The 25,143-nt window shown below is 31.8% G+C and overlaps 1 protein-coding gene across 2 annotated transcripts in view; it reads right to left on the bottom strand.

Moving 5' to 3' along the window:
- Positions 1-25,143, bottom strand: part of LOC113393926 (uncharacterized) — a 153,321-nt gene that overhangs the window by 60,349 nt on the left and 67,829 nt on the right. Inside the window, exons 3-4 of one of the 2 annotated variants that reach the window (XM_026631047.2) lie at positions 6,492-6,579; positions 1,024-1,133 (exon numbers count right to left, since the gene is read on the bottom strand). In XM_026631047.2, the coding sequence (XP_026486832.2) occupies positions 1,024-1,092 (69 nt within the window). In that variant the 5' untranslated portion in view covers positions 1,093-1,133; positions 6,492-6,579. The remainder of the gene's footprint in view (positions 1-1,023; positions 1,134-6,491; positions 6,580-25,143) is intronic. The other variant, XM_026631046.2, reaches the window with a different exon arrangement.

The raw sequence follows: 25,143 nt of genomic DNA, 5'->3' as shown, positions 1-25,143 counted from the left end.
ACATAGCTAGCATTGGTGGTGGATTATCGATATAAGAAACGATTAATATTTCTTACGGTATTGGTATTGTCTATGGGCGGTAGTGACCACTCACTGTTAAATGGTAGCCCATAATAAAACAAAAACAGTAAGTTTGCTTAGTAGTAACAGCAGAAAATCAAACGATTTGAATTTGTTAAATAGTCTAATTAGTATAAATACAGCTTGCTAAGTAATATCAAGAAGTAAAATTACTGATTGTAAAAATTGCGGAGAGTAGCCCACATGGATATATAACAACGCACAAGTGTTTTCGTAATCTCAGATGCAATCGATATTTCCTCACTCTCATAATTAAATAAAACGGCTATCCTACCGGAGAGAATTCCAGCACAGGAATTATAAACTATCCGAGACACAATAGTGTAACTCTTATATCATTAAAACCCCGAGCTGCAATTAATATCATTTTATTTGCCCGATCCGGGATCAGAAACTGTGACTTTTGAATATGCACCTCATAATCAAAGAGGCAGATCGATTTTATAATATAAGTTAGATTAATATCTTACAAACTTGAGAAAGTCAATCAAATTATTTGATCAGAAAACAAATCTTATTCAAAGTAACTTACTCATAATAAATGTATCGAAATCTCAAATTACATTTTCCGAGATCAAAGTAAAATATATTAAAACTTTCATGTCCAGTCACAATCAAATGAGATGAAATATCCAAGTAATTTTTACAATTAAGTAATATGTTTGATTTATTTATATCATGAATAGATAGATAGATAAATACTTCTTTGAATTTTAATTAAAAATGTGAACGTACACAGGGAAAGGAAATATGAAATTGTATGCAAATTCCTTAACGAAAGGCTTATTACTAATGACGATGTAATATAAGGAGACTAAAAATAAAAAATGATAATATTATTCAAATTAGTTAATATTGTATCCAATTTTTATAATAATTCGAAAAATATTATTCGAGTATGTGTGCTAACGCCATCTAGCAACAATTAAACGAACTACTTACCCTTTGACCGTAACATGGGGGGTCTAGCGCGCCCCCGGGCCGAAACATCGCCGCGCTAACTGCTGCCATCTGCCGGCTACCTTACTTTGCCCTTCCACCGCGACATTTCTCTGAAAAAATAAATAACACAACTTTAATATGTCAATTAATAAACAAATTAGAAATGCAAAGTGAGCTTGTTCACCTGTATTTAAACGTTTAAAGTGTATAAAAACGTTTCAGCTGTACAAATACAGATATAGACCTAACGCCTAACGATACCATCTCGCGAGTGCAGTCGTGAGCGGTACCTAGAGAAGTAATAAATATATTTATAATTATTTTATCAATTATAATCAGGCCAAATAAATAAATAAAATAAATTTAATAAATACTTGTATTCTTTACCAGTTTCTATCACGCTACGTCACGGATAGCAATATAGTCTTTAGCAGTATTCATTCACAGTAACTATTTTTAATTCATATTTGTATATATATTAAAGCACTTAATGTTATCTACTTTTTTATCAGTATTTGTTAAAACTAATAAATATTTAAAATTCAGACGCACATTATATTAAATAATAATACCGAATAACAATATTAAACTTCAAGCGAATACGCTTACAGGCATTTAAGACCGCGATTGTCGTTAACGATCCACGTCTGACTATACCAAAACTAAATTAAGTGGAACCCTTGTAAAACTAATTCCAAACTTCATTTATTTCCTATTCCTAATTGAAATTGAATTATACAAACCTATTTTGTGAAAGTAACTGTGTTCAATCACTCGTTATGTAAAAGTTTATTTTATTATTATTATTTATTCAATTAATTATTATGTAAAACGGATTACAAATAAAATGTAAAAAATAAACAGACCTGAACTGTAATTTATTATAAATTTACAAATTACATAACAAATATCAAAACACACGAATAGTCAGAGATATATAATAGTCGAACACTTCAATGATCCATTGATCATCGAGAAGGCAAAAGTTAAACTTCACAAAACATTTGGGGTCGAGAATTTGATCCTAGAACTTTGTTGCAATAGCATCGAGGCATAACTAATGTGACCTTTAGTGTAAGGGCAAGCAGTTACTGAACGGTTTCAACGGTAGTGCTACGCTTCAGCGAGCAAGGTCTGCCATAACGAGTTTCCTTTCATTCTTACATTTTTTGTGCATTTTGTGCTAAATTATTGCTTATTATCGAAAGGCTGCTGTCTGTCAAGATTTCTTCTCAAAATTAAATGAAAACTTCAAACTCAATGGTGTACTAATTTAATCACCACAACTATTAAATGTTATCTTAAACAAACAAACACACACATATTAACTAGTATAATAAAGAGGTAAAAAATATTTATTTGTATATACGCGGTTATCGCAGGAACTTATGCTAAATAGATTATCACCGGTAGGAAGCTTGATTATTCCTGAATGGTGTTTGTTAGAAATAATGTTTACATATCATTCACCACCAGGCCAGGTCACTATGTAAAACATATTCTCATTAGTAGTGATATACCTAAAACTGAGAAGTGCGTGCAATAAATAAAATTCACTTATTTAATATTTACAAGCTCGTACATTGTATATTTCAAATACGCTGTCAAACTTTATTAGTGAATTAAGCCGAGTAACTTGTAAACATTCGTGTAACAATAAAAAAAGCTAAATAATACAAACTAGAATATACTAAGTTATTGTAACGTGTAGAGGCACCTTTATGAATGAACAGATTTTTAAACATGATTAAAATAAACTACAATAATATTCGAGTACAAGCGAAAGTTTGTATTGGATGTTTTATTTTCAATCAGGCTTGGACGATGGGTATACAAAACATGTGTAGAATAGTAATAGACACAGAAAATGAGATACATTTTCATTTATTTTTAAATCAAAACAATAACGCAAAGGGCTGGCGTGTAACAGATAATATACATTTAAATGTTGTTACCTAAGTCACGTATTAGATAGTGGTCTAATTTTTTCCATTACACTTATTACATGGCAGCCATTATTGTGCAATACGCATGCCCATCCGTAAACGCGGTGCCTGCGTTCATAGTGTCATTGACCTGGCTTCCTAACGTAGTTCTCACCGGCTATTATCTATTAACGTGCTGTAGTTTTGATTACATAAACGTATTAAAATTTGAATTAGAAATTTTAATCGTGTGTTTATTGATGATTTGATTACTGATACTTTTAAATATTTGTTTATTTTATATTAAAATGGGATACAAACCTTGCGACACTTTTATTATTATAAAAGACTACATTACAGATTCTGGTAGTTTCTTCCTGATTCTTTAATTTTTTTCTCTTAACAATATGTATTTTTTTCCATGGAGTAAATACTGAGATGTTTTTTTAGTTCTTCTCATTCGAATCTACATTCCAAACGGTAATAAAATTTGTCTTGCAAAACGATTCAAAAGAGCTTATAAGCCTACTTGGGTATTCTTTTTTTTTTTAAACAAATAAAAGCCTTGTAAGATTATTAACTTTAATTGGTTACTCTTATGTTACGGAAGGCATAAGGATTAACATAATATCATAATAATACCAATTATAAGACAACCACTTATTATGAACAATATTTTGTAAGAGAACTTAGAATAAACAAATATCCATCGGATTTATTTTAGAATCTCTTTGATATTTACCAATGTACGACATGAACAATAAAAAATACATTCGAAATTTAAAAATTTAAATTAAAAATTGCACCAATCGTACCATATAAAAAAAAAATCCTCTAAATTTAAAAATTGTTTCTATAATTGCACCACGTCGTGACATACCGAAAACAAAAATATAAAACAACGATAAATTAAAAATCGTATATATTTATCGGTACTTAATAAATACTTCTACAGATATCATGTTTAAGCAGGTTATGAAAGTGTGGAATTTGTATCATAATTATGTTCGACTAATGTAAGATAAAAATCTTTTACGTGTAACCGAGTATAAACCTAACCTTATACGGGCGACCATTAGTTTTTTTTTTTTGATTAGCTAGGCGGAGGTGCAAATAGACCTGACGATAACTACTTCACGTAGACATTGGGACCGTAAAAAATTTAAACATTCCTTGTGCGTATAGTTACACTGGCTCACTCACCTTTCAAACCGTAACACAACAACACTTAGTATTGTTGATTGACGGTGAAATGTATGAAGAGTAGGTAGAACCCACCCAGACAGGGTTATACTAAGCCAGTTACTTTAATATTGTATTTTTTTTCGGCTTCAACGCACGTAATCTATTATATACATATTATTTAAATTATGTTATATTTGACTCTAGAACTAATTGTTGTGGAATAAAATAAGACGATAATTAAATTCTCAAGTGACAAAAATGTACCATTGAAATGACTCAGAACTTAAAAATCGATTTTATTTCCTTAAAATCGATTTCGAAGCCAACTTTCCTCGGCATTGTCCGTTAATCACTATAGTGGGGGTAGGTTTAACGAGACAGACTTTCTTGCAACCTACATCACTATTTAATTGTAATGATGTAGATTTAGATAAATCGTCCGATTAATAAATTTAAACCTTTGCAACTTTTACATGCGTTATAGTCTTTTTATAATTGTGTCAGAAGAGTTGCGATATATCGCACAAAATCAATGCAAATTCAAATTTGAATTTGTATTTTCATCAACTACAAACGATGTTTCACTAGAAAAACAAAAGCCAAGCTATACTAAGAGTTTTTTAAGAAACGGCGAAATAAACCAAGTAATTGCTCAATTACATACATTGTATCACAATACATTATGGTATCAGTAAATGATCCTTTGGGCGCTTGCGACGTTTATGCCCTGAACAACACCGTCGATGTAATAACTTAAAGTATGTATGTAAGTTTACTATTTATTAAATATTGAATACTTAGTAGATAAGACTGTAAGATAGTAATATTATCTTGTTTCGTACTTTTCAGAGCGCGATAATTTCCGTGGTCTAATTTCATTTGAGTTTGAATTCGAATAAATCTTGTATAAAACTAGCAGAAACTGATCGTCAGTATATGTACAAAGCCTACTGAATCTGAATGCTCAAATAAAAGCAAGCTATACTTGCAAACATAACGTTAACATAATAACAGGAGAGGTTCGGCTCTATTGACGTTCAAGATCAAGATATTTGTTGTTTTGGCTCAATGGAACTGTTTGCATCGTTCCTTTGAAAGTGTAAACAGGTGTGTTTGATCGAGTGTAAACGTACAGTTTGTTTTATAATATAAACATATATTACGAAACGATAAGTTTACTGATTTAAAATTATGGATATGTTTAGAATTGAATTCAATTATTTTTCCAAGTGTAGTTAACGACAAAACCCTGTGAAAAATAAGGTTCTGTACAAAAAGTCACATATAAAAATTTGGTTTTCTTTTTTTTTTGTATGCAACTTTAAATTCAACCCTTATTGCTTCCAACGAAATATTACTAAAAAAAAACACATTCACGAATAGTCAACAGGACATAAACACAAATGACCTAAACGTATTAATAGTTATAAATGTATGTACATATTTTTACTGGAAACCACGAAACATGGAGAAAATCACGACTTCGATATTGACGGATGCAGTTTTTATTGGTTCGTCTCTATCTCGGTCACGGACGTATCTCGTTAACTTTTGCAACAATGTTGTTAATTAATTCACTAGAAACATTATCTATATAAAATCGCGATAAATTTGTTTTAAGTGCTCGTAGAATACTCGGATGGATCGTAAAATGTTTAATAGAATACCTAGAAGTAAATTGACTTTCATGTATTCTTATGTAAGTTTTACATAAACGATACTGTTTTTAAATTGTAATGAAGTGAAATGAAATCTATACTAATATTATTAATGTAAAGGTACTCAGTCTGCCTGTTGCTCTTTCTCGGTTTTTTTTTATATCTAACACCTGACGACCGAACCCTAGAACGCGAAGCCGCGGTACCAGCTAGTAAACTATATTTTTATATATTATTAGCCAGTAAATATCCCAATCCTTTTTATTTCTTTTTTGGGGTACAAGTAATACAAACAAAAGTATTAAAAGTCATAAGGTATATTTAAAAGATTATGACATTTAATGCATTCAAAATCAAAGACTTAGTTTTACCTACATTTATATTTGTGTAATAAAGTTGATATTTGGTTACAACACAGTAATTAATAATAAAAGAGCTACCCGAGCTGATTTGTATTACTGGATCGCGGTAGATTAGTTGATAAACGATCAGTAACTGCAGACGACCTACAGAAAGCCCTTCTATTAAAATCATGGCGCCAAAAAAATATCTTTAAAAACAAATAAATCGATACAGGAGTGTTATCATAATATTGTTATTTGGAATCTATGTTTACTATTGTTTTAGATGTATGTCTGTTGTGTATCTGTAATGTTCTAAACCCGGCTCGTCAATATTGCCTAATAGGCCAATACATTACCTTGTTTTGCGCACGTCTGTAGAAAGTAGCACTTGTTGTAAGTTGACTGTTAATGCGTTGTCTGTGCTATGGTTCCGGTCTACGTGATCTATGGATATTGAAGTATCACTATTGTAGTCAATACTATCGATCCCTTAAACGAAAATTAACACTAGCAAACTATTTCGATCTTACTAATGTTGTTTATGGACAACATAGACATACATATACGACAGATGTTTTATTTTTAACTTTAATTTGAAGAACTTAAATCCCTTGAATGGTTGAAGTAAAAGTATACGTCCATCCTTAAGATTCCAGCTTGCTTCACACCAAATTCCATCAAAATCGGTACTTTAGTTTACCTGTGAAAGCGTAACAGACCGACAGACAGCATTAATAATATTAGAATAAATAATATAGATTTATAAATATAAGTGTTTACGGGAAGACTGCGGTTTTTCTTATCAGACACCAGAGTTGCACGCGACGAAATCACAGCAATTAAATTAATAACGGAAAAATCAATCATATCTGCACTTTCTGGGTCATCAAACGCTTATAGACGTCGTAAGGAGTATTAAGCTATCGTATCCACTGTACTTCTAAAATTTACTTCTAGTAACCGTTCAATGTAACTAAAATAAATTTATAGTAAAGCAAATGCATCAACGTATTTGCATTGCATGTAAATATGTTAAATAAATGCAAGAAAAAAAAAGTATTTCTCATATGGTATTTAAGCAGTAAAATACTAAACCTGGAAACAAACTGACGGCGGCGTAGGTTTAAGCGATAAAAATAAATCTTAACGCTCGAATGAAACTAGGACGATTACGTAAGCTGTTTTGTTGTAATAAATTCATTTATATTTAATATGAGTTACTTTTTTATGTAACATTAGCAATCCACACCGGACGTACTGAACAAAGATCAAATAAATACTATTTGATTATAGTCTAAATTATAATATTATTTACATTTATAATAAGAAAGAACACGATATTTTGGATTGCTGTGAGTGGGTTCTGATTTATATCTGTGGCAGCAGAACCGATAAAGAATGGGATACACGAAATTTTGAGCCGAGAACGCGTCTTGCCAAATGTTAAAGGACGTTTCAGTCAAGTGACGCACACATAATGGTTGGAGAGTAAAAGTCGAATATAGAACTCTTCCTGCTCTAAGAGTCATTTTTCCTGCAATAGACAACAGTGACGATAAAGATAATTTATATTACACAGGAACATAAAAGTCACGCTTGGCACGATTTATATTTAAAGCGAGGGAAATTGCGATGAACAGTGTAAAAAAAAGATTAGTAGCAATGCCCGATATTAATTAAGGAATTACTATTAATCATATTTACCCCTACTTTTAAGCTCATCGCTGGTGTTAGGAGTGGGGACGACAATAACCCAAAGGGTCAAGATTAATCCTGCGACGTTTTATATAGCTAGGCGGCCCGTAAACAATTACGATATTGACGCTTAAATAATTAATAATAATAAATTTATTAGTACAGATTAAAAATGAATGTGCAATGAAATTTGTTAGAATTAGTTAAAACCTCCCATAAAATACTTTTATCAACAGATTATATCTGCTTTGCTCACATTATAAGCACGAGATGTGAAAACATTAACTTAATATACACGCCGACGTAAGAATTTATTATTTCTAACTCAGCAAATTTCTACACTTGTAGTTATTTGCGAAGATAAACGATCACCTCGTGGAGGCAACACCGTAATACTTTATACGAGAAAATTGATTTTAAATTCAACCTTATTGCTTACGACTTAAAGACTATAGAAAGATACACTTTTCCAATTTAAACTTTGAACGGAAAGTGACCATAAACGTTAGCCTTAGGGGTCCTGTCTTAAGGGTTAAATTTGCATACATAATGTTCACCATACAAGTTGAAGATGTAAATTATTCGTGTGATCTATAACACGATCACGCGCACGCCTGCAATACACAGGATATGTAGGAAGTGATTTTGATTGAGTAATTTGTACATATGTAGTGTTAGAAATCAATTTAAATGTGATCTTTATTGCCTTTACCATAAGGAATACATTTTAATAAATGTAATCTAATAATTCTTCAATACAAGAAATTTAAATAGCAAAATAAATAACTGCCATGTAATAAATCAATATTTTATCAATAAATTACAGTCGAACCAAAGATAAATTACACTCGGTATTTTTACTGTTTTGTCTCCTTGTAATTATTATAGAGATTTGTTTCTCTGGCGGAATAAATTAAGAGTTATCCTTTCTCAATAGACGTCTTCAGAACTATCTCCTTAGACTGCAGTTATGTGAAAAATCTAATGGCGCGGCTTGGGGGTGAGGATGACGGTATGATGCTCTCTTATGGCGTGCAGGTGGAAAATTTTACATAGCGGTTATGATACGTTCTCAATTCTGTTCTGATCCAACTTAGAATATTCCTTACAAAGATAAACCACAGCTTAATCGTAACTGAGGACTACTTATATATCACACGACACGATCCCGATGATGTTCCGATCCAACTTCGACCGAAGTGCAACTCGATGGTTGTGGTGTTGTGTGTAGAATAGGAAAACGACTGAACGATTATGTTACGATTCGATTTCGATAAAGTGACAATTTGTTAACAGAATTGGCGCCCATCCCTCTCTTCCGCTGCTCACCATTCCCTTGTGTTTGTGTAGACCGTATTCTTTATATAATTCATTTTATATAATATTATAAAAATAAATGTTGTTTTAACGAAACTGTTATTTTTTATACATTTTCGTTGATTGTAAATAATTTTCATCAATATCTGTTCCTGACATGATGTATAATAAAAAAAGTATCAATCCCATGGAAGGTGAAAAGAGAATTGAAGAATATATAAATATATATATTAATATATTTTTAACAATGCCTTAATTGTGATAAACGTTTTGTATGGCTGTTACCACATGTAGTCATATTAGATCTATACGAATACAATTTGCATAAAGATAGTCTGTCATAGAATAGGATTAATAAATTGGGAAATAAATTACTGCAATTTTTATTTACAAACAGTAACTCTGTACGAACTAATACATTAATGACACAAGTTGACAGAATAATTCAGATTGTAAAACAAAAAGGCAAGATATCATTGTACGAATAAATGTTTAAATTCTGACTAGGGTTGCCATTTGTAAATCCATAATTCAGGACGAGTTTTCGGAAAATCAATTTATTGGCAGAAACCCAAAACATTCAATTATATTTTACAAAATAAACTGAAAATCGTATAGGACTATTTTTGTAAAATGCTTAAAATATGTATTTTATAATCCGGACTGCATCAAAACCCCAAACTCTCACAGGAAGCCTTTAAACGGACGGATAAGCGAATCCGGGGAAACCCGGAAGGATGGCAACCCTACCTCAGACAGATCATTTTTCAAGTATATTAAAGGTAAATAGAATTGTGACATTTAAGAATAGTTATAGTATCGCATTACGTTGATAATAAATAGACTTGATTCTTTATATTATAAATGATTCAGCGAACTATGTTTCTATTTATATTTTCCCTTTAAAGCATTTTTTTACTTACACTATGTTATTATATATAAATAGCTATATTATCAACGAAAGTAATCACAAAGGAAATAAAATTTAAAAAAAACCTTCTATCAGAGCAATGGAAGTAAACTTTAAATTTGGAATGTGTACTGCGACTTATCAAAATTTAAAAAAAAAACACTTTTACCGAACTCGATACAGAAATGAATCGGTGTATAGGTGTCCTTAAAGATGCTATAAATAATAAATTATATTTAACTTTTCTCGTCTTTATAAATTGTCTCCTGTTCGGTATTAAGGAAATCTGTCAGATGAAACATTGTCATATCCACCAATCGACAAAGCAGCGTTGAAAATGCTCTAACCCTTTTCGAGAAGATCGGAGGCCTTTAAAAAATCATGCGACCCAGAATTACCCGCAACACAAACTTGACGTACGAAACGATTTGCTACCTCATTCTAATACGCACTGCTAATGTCTGGAATATCCCCCCGACCTCCGTATTCCCCACCACCTACAATATAGGTTACTTGAAGTCTCTAAGCATCTTCTAGGCAAGCACGCTCCACCTTAGGCTGTATCATCACTTTCCATCAGGTGTGATAAAAGTTCCAGTTTATATATTTAAAAAAATAAACACTAAATATTTATGTTTTAGAAGATTTGATATTTCTCCAAATAACATTAATTTATAGTTTAAGTTAAACAAAACAGTTGAGATTTAACACGAGAGGCCAGCGAGGTACTATATTTATATCATACTCACGAGACTTGTATGTAACAAGTGCAGAATAACATTTCGAAAGCCGTCAGTATAATTTTGTATAGAGGCTCGTTAAATACAAGGCTGACGTTGAAAAAACTTAAATTACAAGTCGACCGCGACCTAAAATGTTCGGAGAGGCAGACACAACATAGTGAACACTAGTAGGTGATATTTCTTATCTCATTTAGAATGGAGATGAGCAAATGGCCCGCTTGATCCGAAGTTCACTTCACCCGTAGACGTCATATCTAAAGATCAAGGCCAAGAAAAAAAAAAAAAAGTAACAGTCTTACAATCCCACAGCTAATCTAACCTTTTTGAGAAGATAGTTTGGAGCGTATTCTATCACGCTGGTCCAATTAGAGTGGACACACATGTGGCAGATTTTCATCCAATACGTGAAGGTTACCTTACGATGTTTTCCTTCACCGCCGAGCACGATACGCACTAATACAGATTTGTGAACATTACAAAAGGCGACCGCAACCGGAATTGCTAGTTTTATATACTAAAGTATTCTTATTATTGGAACTATATTTGACTGTAGGGCTATTACACATAGACTGGTACTGTTTGAAGGGTTAGTGCAACATTGTACAGGCACGAGGTACATAACGTCTTAGCTCCCAAGGTTGGTAGTGCGTTAGCGGTGTACGGTTTGGTGACCACTTACAATCAGATAACCATTTTGGCCGTTGGTGTACCTATATAATAAAAAAAAAAAAATATATTCTTCCTTAGTTGTTGATAAAGTTCATTTTCATAATTGGAAGCATTGTAAATTTGTGATTTTTAAATTTGAATATTTATATTTCGAACAATAATGGAACACGGGCGTCGCGCTCATAACATAAAGTGCAACATAATAATTAAAACGCGTGACGAATTTCCAAATACGTTTAGATATGAAACGTACATAAAACGTTACGTTTAAAGTAACGTAATGGTTAACATCAACGCGTGCAACGCGTACGTACAAATGTTAAAATTTATTATAATAATCACGTATCGCTGCTTTACGACATTCAGTTTTTCTCACGTTCAACTCTTACAAAATATTTAGATTCCGGATACGATTTAAATTGACAAAGAAATAAAGATAAGAATATTTTGATAGTGATTTATGAATCATTTTTACAATTCGAACTTCGAACAGCAGAAATCATATCAATATACGACCGCAACTTAAAGTATATTTGATTGTAGGTTTAAGGATCGATACTAAAATATTTATTTCAAAACATTCGAGGACCAGCGGTTTTGAACGCAACGATAAAATAACCTAAGAATACTATCTGCTACGTTCCGTTATACATAAAAATAAAATAATTAATGTTTTGTGTAAAAATATTGATTCGTTTATTTCAAGATGACAGTAGAACATTAAAAACGATTGTGACATCGATTGTTGTTATTTTAATGATTTTTATCTAGTTTCATAAATATTTACTTACATTAAAATAAAATAAATGTAATTAATGATGGAAAATTTGTGTGCTATATAACTTACATGGCGTATTAATATTAGTAATAGTATTTTTATTTATATTAAACTATACGTTTTGCGATGTACAAAGTATCTAAAAGAAATTTTTGTTTTATCAATAAGACCGCCTATTACACCAAACACAACTGTATTTCGATAATTTATCATTTACTTGTAACACGTAGATAAGTATATGTAAATTTAGTTAACTGGAGTGCACTGAGAATAATTAAATTACATTTCTAGCTCATATTTAAGGGGAAAGCTTCTACAATGTAATATTTGAGTGAATCATAATATATCTAGCAATGAGTTTTTGTTTCCGTCGTGTGCATTAAATTGTTAACGCTTTACTTATTTTTGGAATGAAGTTTCTTATCGTACGATACGCCACTTGGCAAAGAGCTAGGCAATAATAATTGTATGACCATAGTTTATGTATCAACAATCATTTTGGCCATTATAGTGCTTTTCTATACACAATACAATAACAAATACTCTTCATTGTGAATTATAAAAACTATAAATAAAATATACCAATGTACAAGAAGCGGCCTTACTCACTTGCTGTTAGGTCTAGGTAGTTATCACGTATTCATCAAAATTCTACCGCCAAACAGTACTTAGATTGTTATGTTGCGGTTTAAAAGGTGAGTGAGCCAGTGTAACTACAGACATAAGGGACATATTAACATCCTAATTCCCAATGTTGGTGTCGAATTGGCGATGTAATTTTTTTTTTTACTGCGCCAATGTCTTTGGACGTTGATATTACTACGTATCGTCAGGTGAACCATTTGTTCGTCCTGGAGATGATGATGATGATGTTCTGCAATATAGCTTATATTGCTAGTAAGTGATTTTTAATTCAATTTTAGTTTAAGTACACCGGACACTCGGCCCTCGCCATCTCTCGTTTTTATTAGTATCATTGACATTACCATTTAAATTCGAGCTCTTGCTCTCGAAACGGAACTGAACGGAGGATTGGCTTTTATGAAATTAAATAATTATTCCATAATTAATCTTTTTAATTATCTCTTGGTTATTTACTTGATTATTGAACCTGTATATTTCGTATTGCAGGAGGTTTTTTTTTTACCCACCACATGGATTTTAAATATTAAGTGTGGACGGCTGCCGTTTCCTGGTTGAGTGTGTCCAGATAGCTGCTGGTGCAACTCCAAGGATGGCATGCCTGTTCCCTTAGATATAAACAATATCCACATGTAGCTGAAAATTTGGTGATGTACCCACTTTAATTTTTTTATAAAAACTTAGTTACACTGGCCTGGCGAACGGTGTACTAAATAATTAAACATAAATATTTAATAAGATAAATTATAATGCATTGAATTTTCAAACATTCCTTTTATCGCAAGTGATCCACGCTGAGTCTAGATGGCATATTATTTTTTAATTATCTTTAGTACAAAAACTGTAACTAAATTAAGTAACTAAACTTATTGTAAGATTTATAAATTTTGGTTTCTACAATTAAATAGTTATATAATAAAACAGTTTTCTTCAAATCCCACAGTAAAAAGGTAACAATATTTACTGTTTCCCCGAATGTGTTATACGTATAATTCTTACTGCATGATGTTAGTCACGTTATCCGAACGCAATCTGACACAATCTGACGCAACGTTTCTAATTACCGTCACAACTGGACTGAGACGTTCACACACCAAGAATTTAGTGTTAAATATTTGATACGAGTTATTTTATTTCATTTATGCAAATCGAAATGCAATTGCGTTGTTTTGTAAGCTTTGTTATTATAACGTCATAACTCACACTACTAACGATCGTATAAAACCATCACATATGATTATGTCATTTTTATTTTGATTACGTGAATTTAGACAAATTAATTGTTCTTTGATTATTATTTATGTATGGATAGTCTGACTGTAAAAGCAGAGAACGCGTCCGAAAATATAGTGGCCAAATGTTTACTACTAAGTTTTTTTTTCTTGCGGCTTTTATATGTGCCAAAAAGGCACAGAATATTTCGCCAGTGTCATATGCGAACCACTAAGTACACGCACACTAATAAAATATTATAACGTTTGGCGAGTGTCGAGCGTAGCTGTTACGTTTTATAGGGCGACACTATATCTATATAAAAATAATTTAACATCGAGTTATATATTAAAATTAATAAGATCGAGTTGCAAATAAAATAAAAAAATACAATAGTTTCGTATTTTAGTACATTATAATTAAACGAAAAAAAATACCAATAAGATTTAAAACCAGTATCATATTTCTAAACATTGAATTTTAAAATAACTGTTCTAAATTTAAACTAACTCGTAAAAAGTTTTCATAACAACAATTACTTAATGTTACTTGACAGTAAGATATATAATAGACGAAAGTCACACAGCGTTGTGTACAGAACCGCGTGATTGCAATTTAATTTTATTTAAAGAAATACAATGAAAACAAGTCTGGTATTTTATTTTATGCTATTTTATGTAATTGTGAGGTTTTCTTATTATTTTAAAATAAACGGATCAAATAATAAGATATAAAGCGTGTCTTGTTCGATTATCATAATTTGTATCTTGACGTCTAGTTTTGAGAAATGTTATATTATTATATTTCAATTTGGTAATATTTAAATAATATATCGATAGTACATATTCATGACTATAGCACTTTTTATGTTCTTAAATAAACCTAGAATAAAGTGGCTTGATATTTACATCCCCATTCACAATGTTTTGGTGAATAGACTTGGCCACATAATTCATATTAGTGAAAGCTTATAATATATATTTAGATTTATAAGCCGTTAAGTCTGTCCTCAGTAATTTAGAGGAAGTTTGAAACTTGTCGCGAACACTAACTCCAATGCTACGCCCATTGGTACGGCGGACACGCGACAGATTTCAACTCAATGTAACACATTCAGGTATATTTTTCTAAATAAATGAGAAACGCATAAACTCATACATATAGTGTAGACTCGCTGGGACTTGAACATGAACCACAAAACTTCGATTAAATTCACGTGCTGTAACCGCTGGGCCGTATCGATTAAACAAATCATAATATGATATTACATTATGACACATAGTTGATTTATTGTATTATAAATCTTCTTAGCACTCATTAAACTGGCGTTAGTTAATCATGTATTCATGTCATTAAACCAGTTACTAATATTGATTGTATAATGAAGGTTCAATAATCGAATAAATATAATGCTAGTGCAATATAAGTGTTTTAAATTTTAATATCCAGGTATATCTAAAAACTTTGTAGTAGGGCTTTGTGCAAGCATGTCTGGGTAGGTATCACCTACTCATTATATATTCTACCGTCACGAAACAATACTTTGTATTGTTATGTTTCGGTTTGAGAGATGAGTGAGTGAGTGAGTGAGCACAAGGAATATAATAACTTAGTTCCCAAGGCTGATGGCACATTGAATATGTAAGGAATGATTAAACATTCTTACAGCACCTATGTTTATAGGCACCTGGGCAGTGGTGACCACTTACCATTAGGTCTTCCATTTGTCAGTCCACCTACCAATTTCAGAAAAAAATATATTATTATCCGCAGAAACCGAGATCCTGGATTCAATGTCGGACCTATTTCAAGTATCTCTCTCTAGCAGCTCGGAGTCTATAAGTAAAAGATTCGTAAGAGAACTTTAATAGTCCTAAGTATGAACTTTTTCCAATCGTGTTAGGTTTGCCGTCTCATCGAATGAAAAAAGTGCTCATACATTTGATAATTTGGGCTAAGAAATGCCCCGCACCGTAGTCTCTCTTAAGAACGACCTCGTTGACCGAAATCGTTACGATCAAAACACATAATTTATATAAGTGATATGACTAAATCTGACTTAATTAACCTGACTGTCAGTTTAGTCATGTATGCCCTGACTGCAGTCAGTATCCCGTGCTAGTTTGAGCTCTCAACGACAAATAACCGTTAACGTGACCGGTGGAAGCGAATAAAAAGTATTATGAGGCGGAAGTGATGAACGGGGAGCGTATTTTCTTGCATAAGTATTTCTACGTCGTTCAGAGACTAATGTAAATTAAATAAAAGACTAGGTAATTTGTAGGGAAACTTCTTTGGACGCTATATGAATTCTTTAGATGCTTAGATAATATACTTTTCACGTTTCAGACGCGAATATGTGTCTTAAAGATAAGTAAATTGGAATGGATAATTCTAAAATCATATTGAATAACGTTGTTGCTAGTTTATACAGACGGGCTTGTGCAAACCCGGCTAAGTTCTACTACCGTCAAACAGTAATACTGGTAGCTACCTGTTTGAACGGTGAGTGAGGCAGTGTAACTACAGGCACAGGGGATAACATCTCAGTTCCCAATGTTGGCGGCGCAAAATGTATATGGTAAAAAAGCACAGCAAATATGAACTCATTCTTATTTTATATTTCATCGATAACCGTTCCATCCAACCCGATTCAACCCGAAACGCGGTAAAATAACTAGGCGCCATCCACCAAAGCAGAACTCTACCAGTAACAAATTGTTTAATATTTTTTTCTTGCGTTTAATCACTGATTCTCATAACTTGTACTGCAAATACAATCTCTAAGTCTAACCTTAATTAACGTGAGCGACTTCGACTGGTCGCGACTAGGGCGTTGACGTCTGCCTTATTTGTCCAGCTTTTCTATTACATGATACTTTTCATCTAAAACTGTGTCAAGACCTACCAACATATGTTCCGCGACTGGATATTGAATTTTGAAATCTATACGTGTAACAATAGTGTTTATATTACTTGATCAAGTTGTGGGACAAATGGAACCGCGACTGAATCACACATTCCAGAGTTGTATTTTGTATTGTGTGAATTATAGTATATTTAATGTCAAAGTTTAGTTAAACATTAATGTTAGGTTACGTGTCATTAGGTAAATTATAGTAATGAATTTGAGCCGAGATGGCACAATGGTTAGAACGCGTGCATCTTAACCGATGATTGCGAATTCAAACCCAGACAAGCACCACTGAATTTTCATGTGCTTAATTTGTGTTTGTAATTCATCTCGTGCTCGGCAGAGAAGTAAAGCATCGTGAGGAAACCTGCATGTGTCTAATATCAACGAAATTCTGCCGCATGTGTATCTAACCTGCATTGGAGCAGCGTCGTGGAATATGCTCCAAACCTTCTCTTCAAAGGGAGGGGAGGCCCTAGCCCAGCAATGGGAAATTTAAAGGCTGTAGTATTGAATTTCTTGCTAGTTGTTCACGGTAGAACCTGTATTCTGAAGCGAGGGTAAATTAAATTCCAATTTTGTAAAATGACGATTCAAAAGTAACAATCCGCACGTTTTAATTTCTCTCGGAGATGGAGTCTATTTTTAGAAAAGAATATTGCGTTCTTCTATGCGCGCGTTTGTATCTTCGTTTGTGTGTATTCATTGACTGTAGGTATTGAGGTGATTACGTATGTTAATGATTGTTTTATTTTATTCATTTAATTTTTCACGTATTGAAGATCGCTTTGTAAAAGCGATCACCTCATTATAATAGCAATAGCTATTGTCCTAGTTATTATTATTATTCTGAGTGTAAATGTAAAATATATTTTTCAGGTTTCTTTAATACAGTTGAACCGGCAAGGAAACTCACTTGATAAAGGTTATTGAATGACACACACTCTCGCGTATGGGTTTATGTGTTGAAGGCTCACGAGCTGCACCCTAGACATTGTTATAGCAGTTTTATATAAATATGTATTAGGTGTGACATATGACAACTTCGCATACAAAACAGTTCTTAAATAATTTTATAAATATAAAACATACGTAGACGGTCTTATCGTTTACAACATTATATTTGAAAGAGAAAACAGGGGAAGGTTAAATTAAGCTTAAATTTATCATATGTATTTAACTTGTTTTAAAATTAATTTTTATTCAATCAAACAAAGTACGCTATTGAATTCAATGTCGAATCGTCATAAGGACGTGAATAAGATTGATATGTAAAATTACGAATCGATAATACTTTGCGATAATAGATTAAAAATAAAATTCTCAGTTCTCATGTCATACGGACAAAGCCGAGAGAATAAACTAGTATTCGATAAAACAAATTTAAGTGATACCGGAATCCTAGAAGGTACAGAGTTACATAACCGTTAAATTTTTTTTTACCGAAATAAGCAATTAAAATAAAAACTTCATGCTGGAATTCATTCATTCAATCGCTCGGCGTTTGACTCGATAGTGCATAACGAAGCGTTGAAAATTTCGCTTAATTATCTGTTGCGAATGACGCAACTGATTGATAGATAACTTTGAAAACGAGTTAGAAAATCGATCCTTAGCCACTCGAGCCGAGAATTACTGTTTAATTATTTATCGATTTACTCAGGTATCGCCTATTCCAATGGAAGCAGGAATAAAGATAGACAAACCTTAGATTCACGTATTTCATGTGATTTGCTAATATCAGCTATTTTTTAATTGTTGTGAGAAAGATTTTGAGAATGGATGTGGATGGATATAGAGGTAGGGGACGACCCAAGAAACGATGGATGGATTGTGTGAAAGACGATATGGTTAGAAAGAATGTTACTAGTGAGATGACGTCCGACAGAGAAGTATGGAAGAAGAAGACATGCTGCGCAACCCCAAGTAAAATTGGGATAAGGGCAGGGATGATGATGATGATGCTAATATCAGCTGTATTGTACACTACTAATAGTTTATGATTAATATACATTTATTTATAATACAACACTATTACATTTAACTGCTTATTTATACTTTAATTTTACTTCCAAAATTCCGATAACAGTTTTGTCGAATATCATAGATTAATCAAGCTCTCGACCAATGATATCGCGTCAATTTGCTGTCAAATTTGCCTTTTCTCTTATGGATGGAATAGGGTGTACATAACGTAACGGAAGCTCACACTTTACAACCGTCCGTCACTTTTACTAATAGCAGCGAAATAACTACAATATTTATTTTGAAATTGTGTAAAATGATTACATTACGCAATACAAATACGAGTATATGAACGTTGTATAGTATCACTTGGTGGTCGGTCTTAATGCAGGCCCGTATGGTTACCTACTCATCACATATTCCAAAGCTCAACAGCAATGCTATGTTCTCATTTGAAGGTAGAGGGAACCAGCGTAGCTATAGACACAATGAGATGTGCTACAGTTGCTTATTTTTTTTAAGCTGTGTCTCCTTTCGTTTGTCAATTTAATGATAACAGTGACACAGATCTGTATATAACTATATACTTGTTAAACAATGCTTATAAATAAGGCCCTTTTAATCTGAAACCGAATGAACTACTCGCTTAATACGTTACGTTCCGTTTCATTTTGCTCGTGCGTTTATGTTTTTGTAATATATATAAATCTATTATTAAAAATTACAGTGTAAAATTTTATTTTAAGTGTCGTTTGATAAAATTGACATCATATTTAATATGTCGTAGGAATTAATATGTTGTTTTATAATGATTATGAAAGGTCATGGAATTTCCTAAAATAATTTTGGAGATTTATTATTAATGTTCTATTTTTGTATCTGATACTGTCTTCGCAGCGTTTGCTTGAAAAACGTTTCTTTGAGATAACGTTGACATAATAAGTTATATTTCAAAATATATACACCACATAAATATACTAAATAGACCATACCTTTTTTGATATAAATTCATTTTATATAAATTTATATAAATACATGTCAATCGAATCAGTAGTTCATAAGTGAATCTATTTATTTCAGAATTTCTTAATGGCCAGCAAAGCATCTGCAAGCTTTTAGTTGTTGATGTCAATGAGCGGTAGTCACATTCCATCAGGTGAGCCTCCAGCCAACAAAAAAAACCAGAAGAACAAACAATACTTTACTTTTAAAATATCTACGTTTTAAATTTGATAACTATATAAAAATATTTACTTTAATATATATTTTAATGAATCCTTAACCATAATAAAGGCAAAATTATATTTAAAAAAATGACACTAATGGCTTTTCTTAAAATGGTTTTCATATATCATTACGGCCTTTGTCCCATAAAAACGTCGGCCTGTGTTAATCCTATTAATCCCAAGAAATGAGATTGTAACTTGATTATTTATCACTTAAAAGTAAAAGCTTACGACTGGACTTAGAAATACACTGTGTCCTAGAAGATTTCTCTTTTCGACCAATTAATTATTTAACAAACAGACTAAGTCCAAATGACAAAGCAATATTAATGAAATAATGTATTAAGTTAAGGCAGGAGCCGAGATGGCCCAGTGGTTAGAACGCGTGCATCTTAACCGAAGATTTCTTGTTCAAACCCAGGCAAGCACCACTGAATTTTCATTTACTTAATTTGTGTTTATAATGCTTAAGCTGAAGGAAAACATCGTGAGGAAACCGGCATGTTTCTAATTTCAACGAAATTCTGGCACACGTGTATTCCAACAACCGGCATTGGAGCAGCGTGGTGGAATATTCATTCAGTCATTGAATTTATACTTATTTTGACTCATGAAAAAAATATAACCTAAAAGCGAAAAGAAGTATAACCTCAAAAACAAACATCAGTCGCGATAGAAAATTGAATTCGTGACACCAACGTACCAGTAAATTGACCACTGCGCTAACTGACTGACTACGAATCTAAAAAACATGCAACATATAATTAATCTAATTCTCTATTAGCATACAAGCTGTGATGTTCAAGAGATGTGTACAATACGCTCCGTTTCACAAGTAGGTTAAACAGCAAACAATAGTCAATTATTGTTCGCGCACGTCTGTTCCTGTTGCATTTTATTATAGCAAAACGACCGACAACCTGTTTTAGTATAATGCAGATTTATCTCAAAATAGTTACTACACGTAGCAATGGGTAGGTACCACCCACACATCATATATTCTACCCATGGGGCCCATAGGGCATATGGGCCACCTGATGGTAAATGATCTCCGGCTACGTATTTAAAAAAAAATGCAAATTCGTTTACGAAAAGAAAAAATCCATTTGAAAGACAAGATGTTTGTTACATTCTGAAAATGTAAATGAATATATTCATTTGTATTCGCTAAACATAAAAACAGCTTCAATTGGCATATCGAATTAAGTCTGTATAGTTTTTAGTTTGAGCGGACGAAACTCGCCATTGGTATAAAATTTTCACAAAATTCTTTTTTAATAAATGTTAGCGAATTATGTTCTGGTGTAGCCAGCCAATGTTATATATATAGATTATATGATAACTCAAAACTCGAACTCAAATCCCTTTATTCAATATAGAAGCATTACACTTACTTATTGATAGTCAAATTAAATACTACCAACGGTTCGGAAAAGGAAAAACCCTGAACTGAGGAGAACCGGCGAAAGAAACTCAGCGGGTCTTTTTTTTGTCAATCTATTTAAATACATATATTTAATATGAATAGAAATAGCCATATAATATATATAGTATACACCTACATTTGAAGTTTTTCTCGGCTTATATACCTCGTTGGAATCACGTTTTCGAATTTATTTTATTACCTGCAAAAGAGATAAGAACATTATTAGACGATTTTTAAACACCAAAATAAATTAATTTAGTTTTTTTGCACGTGCAATTGTTGTGTGCTGTTTATTGAACTATTATCTTAAATACTATTTTATCAAATAGTATATAAACATCGATATTTATCATTAGTAACGTGCATATCTCTAAAACATTAAAGCGCCCTAATCGTTTTAGCGGTTTCGTTTAGAGAGATTAGAAAGAAAAAAAAATCCAAAAAAATATCTAAACTATAAATTGTTATAAAAACGCATATATACTTGTAAATACAATTATGTCACTATATGATGTAAATAAGCCTTATATGTATATATATTAGTCTTATTGGTTTTATTAATTATTATTTATTATATAATAGTTAAAAAATGTATTATTATTCTTGTTTCTAATCATTGACTATGTTTAATTTATATTTTTAATACATATTGTGTAATATGATAGTGCATGGTGAGACTACCTGTAAATAGTAGAACATTTTTCAAGATAATTTTGAAATGTATTTTCTTTATTTTGATGTGAGATTGTATCCACTTTTGGTTGTCCTATTGAAAATAAAATAAGATAAAAATGTAACTGGGTAACTATATAAGGCCACTCGCTTTCCTTTCCCATAAACATTTTCATATTCCAATCGCGATATAAATTGCCAACACGTAAAAGCCGCAGACTAACTTGAGCCCAACCTTACCTAAACACGTTTGCTCTCATTTCACAACGAAATCTATTAGAGGTTCTGCGCAATCGCAAGCCTTTTTTCCATTTTGTTATACAAAGTTCAGTGTGTACCAGTGGTATTCGAATTTATACTTTATGATTTTGTCTTAATGGTGACTATCCTTTGTAGTTATCTATTCGTTTAAGTTAAAATTATAATAATTAAAATTTTACGTACGTACTAAACTTTAAATAGTTTTTTATTGATTAGCGAATAATAATCATTAATTTAAATAAATGATTTAGGCCTATAACATTTATTGAGAAATACTATTACTATAGTTCGAGGCATAGCAGTTACTTTTAAAAGTGACTTAATGTATATTTATAATGTGCTCGTGGTCGCGAGGAAAACATTGAATAAAAAAATCGAATAAAGTTCAAATATTCTCCGCAAAAGGAAGGAGGTCTGAGCAAAGCAGTGAAATAATTACAGTTTATTTTAATTTTTGTACTTTGTTGTTTGTGAGGATTAGGTAAATGTTTTTAATATATTACCTAACATCTGACGATTCGCAGATGCGAAACATCATAATTTAATGAAATAAAATCAATCAATATGGATTTGAATGTATAAAAACTTAGAAGTTCAAGGTTGTAGAGAGCTCCGTTGGAGGGGAGAATGACGTGATAAGAACAACAAGTCATATTTGCCGTGACGGCATACGAATCGGTCTAACACCCAACCAATAGATGTCAAACATAAAAATGTCTGATGTGTATTATATGTTTTATTAAAAGCTTTTATGAATTCTATGTTCCTGTGTTCAAACACAAAGAATACGTTTTATGTTAGAACCTTTGACATTTGTGACGTCTATAGAATAGAAGGCTTGGGTTAATAAAGCCAACGTATCCATATTAAGAAATGTCAAGTCTTTCTTGGATTAAAAACAAACAAAATGATATTCAAGTATTCAAATATCTCATAAGAAACGCCGTTTTACGGTATACCCATCTTCCGACGTCGGACGTTAGCGCAAATTTTACCAATATTCGGATACATTGGTCGTGATAAAAAATAGTTTTTATCTTATATAATCGTGTGTATTTACTTTTTACTTTATACGTTAGGTAAGTTATATTATAGTGAATTCAGAAATATGATTCTATTTGTTTTAAGTTAGTGACAACCAGTGCTATTTGCATTGGCGGTTGTGCTAAATAAAGGTGTCGTGGTCGACGCCCGATCATGGCAAATAGTCGTATAGACCATACACCTATTGCTCGTTGTGACACAAATTTCTAGAAGAGGGCAGATTTCTTTGTCAGTATACATTCTTTAATGGTTTTAATTTGATCGATATGCATTAATATATTACTAATTACTTTACTTATGTATCAGACGAAATCAATTTGATGTTTAAAACATTTTTTAAATGGTATAGTTTTTTTTCTGCCACTTTATCTATTACGAGGAAGTTCTAACAATACTTGAACTCTCCATAATATGATGTAAGCTGGTATAAAAGTCAAGTAGCTATAAATATCCGTTAGTATTTTAATACACGTAACGCGCCATTATATGTAACGTATGTGTGAAATAATAGAAACAATGTCAAATTAGGTTTAATATTTTGTAGATTGTACACGAATGTATCTGATAAAATGTCATAAAGTACGCTCTGGTTCGCTGTAGCTCTATTTCCGTTTAGGAGGTCTGGGGTGTATGTCACCTCTCTGCACCACTGCGGGTAGAATTGCATCCTATACGCTCAGGTTTTCACAATATATTATTTTTGAATTTAATTTCAATGTCATAATGTTTTAATTATAAATTTTGCTTTAATTTATATAAATATTGCTACATGTTTGTGTGAATCCCTCATTTTTCTTCATATTTTGGCAAAAATAGACATTGACTTATACGTACATATGTACACCACTAGACGCGGTTCGGTACTTAGAATTTGCGCACTACAAGTTACGGTCAATTGACCATAACGAATCTCAATGAAAATAAATTCTATTTTTACCACCGAGCACGAGATAAATATAAACACATGAAAATTTAGTAATTCCTGTTCGAAACTCGCAGTTTCGATAAGACACCGTGTTGGAACTACTAGGTCATCTCGTTTCGAGCAATACCAAAGAATTTCCAATGTTTTTTATTCAAACACACAGTATGTACTACGTCACGCGATGTCAATACAATCCCAAAAAAACACGCAATCAGAAACGATAAAATTACAATCTTTACAGGATCACATAAAAAATATTTACAAGTTATTTTTGCGTTCGTATTTATAAAATCTATAAAACATTTTATTTATAGAACAATAAAATTTTTATTCAATACAAAACGTAAAAGTATTGAAGATTTCTCCAGTATCATTTTATCACGAACGGAAACAAGTAAAATGTTTTATCTTAGTCACATTATAGATACGAAAAGATGTGTCAGTTTTATTTGATATTTAATCGTTTAAAATCTCGCGAGCTTAGATAATAATGTAACTTAGTGCACGCTATCTGATTGGTTTAAAATAGTTTACTACATCTGTCGTAATATTATAAAAGCGAAAGAAACTCTGTCTATCTGGTATAAATCTATCTGGTGGTCTATCACT

The sequence above is a fragment of the Vanessa tameamea genome, chromosome 16, assembly GCF_037043105.1.
Source record: "Vanessa tameamea isolate UH-Manoa-2023 chromosome 16, ilVanTame1 primary haplotype, whole genome shotgun sequence".
NCBI classification, from domain to species: domain Eukaryota; kingdom Metazoa; phylum Arthropoda; class Insecta; order Lepidoptera; family Nymphalidae; genus Vanessa; species Vanessa tameamea.
The sequence above is the reverse complement of the archived record's forward strand: the minus strand, read 5'-3'. Positions and strand labels throughout refer to the sequence as shown.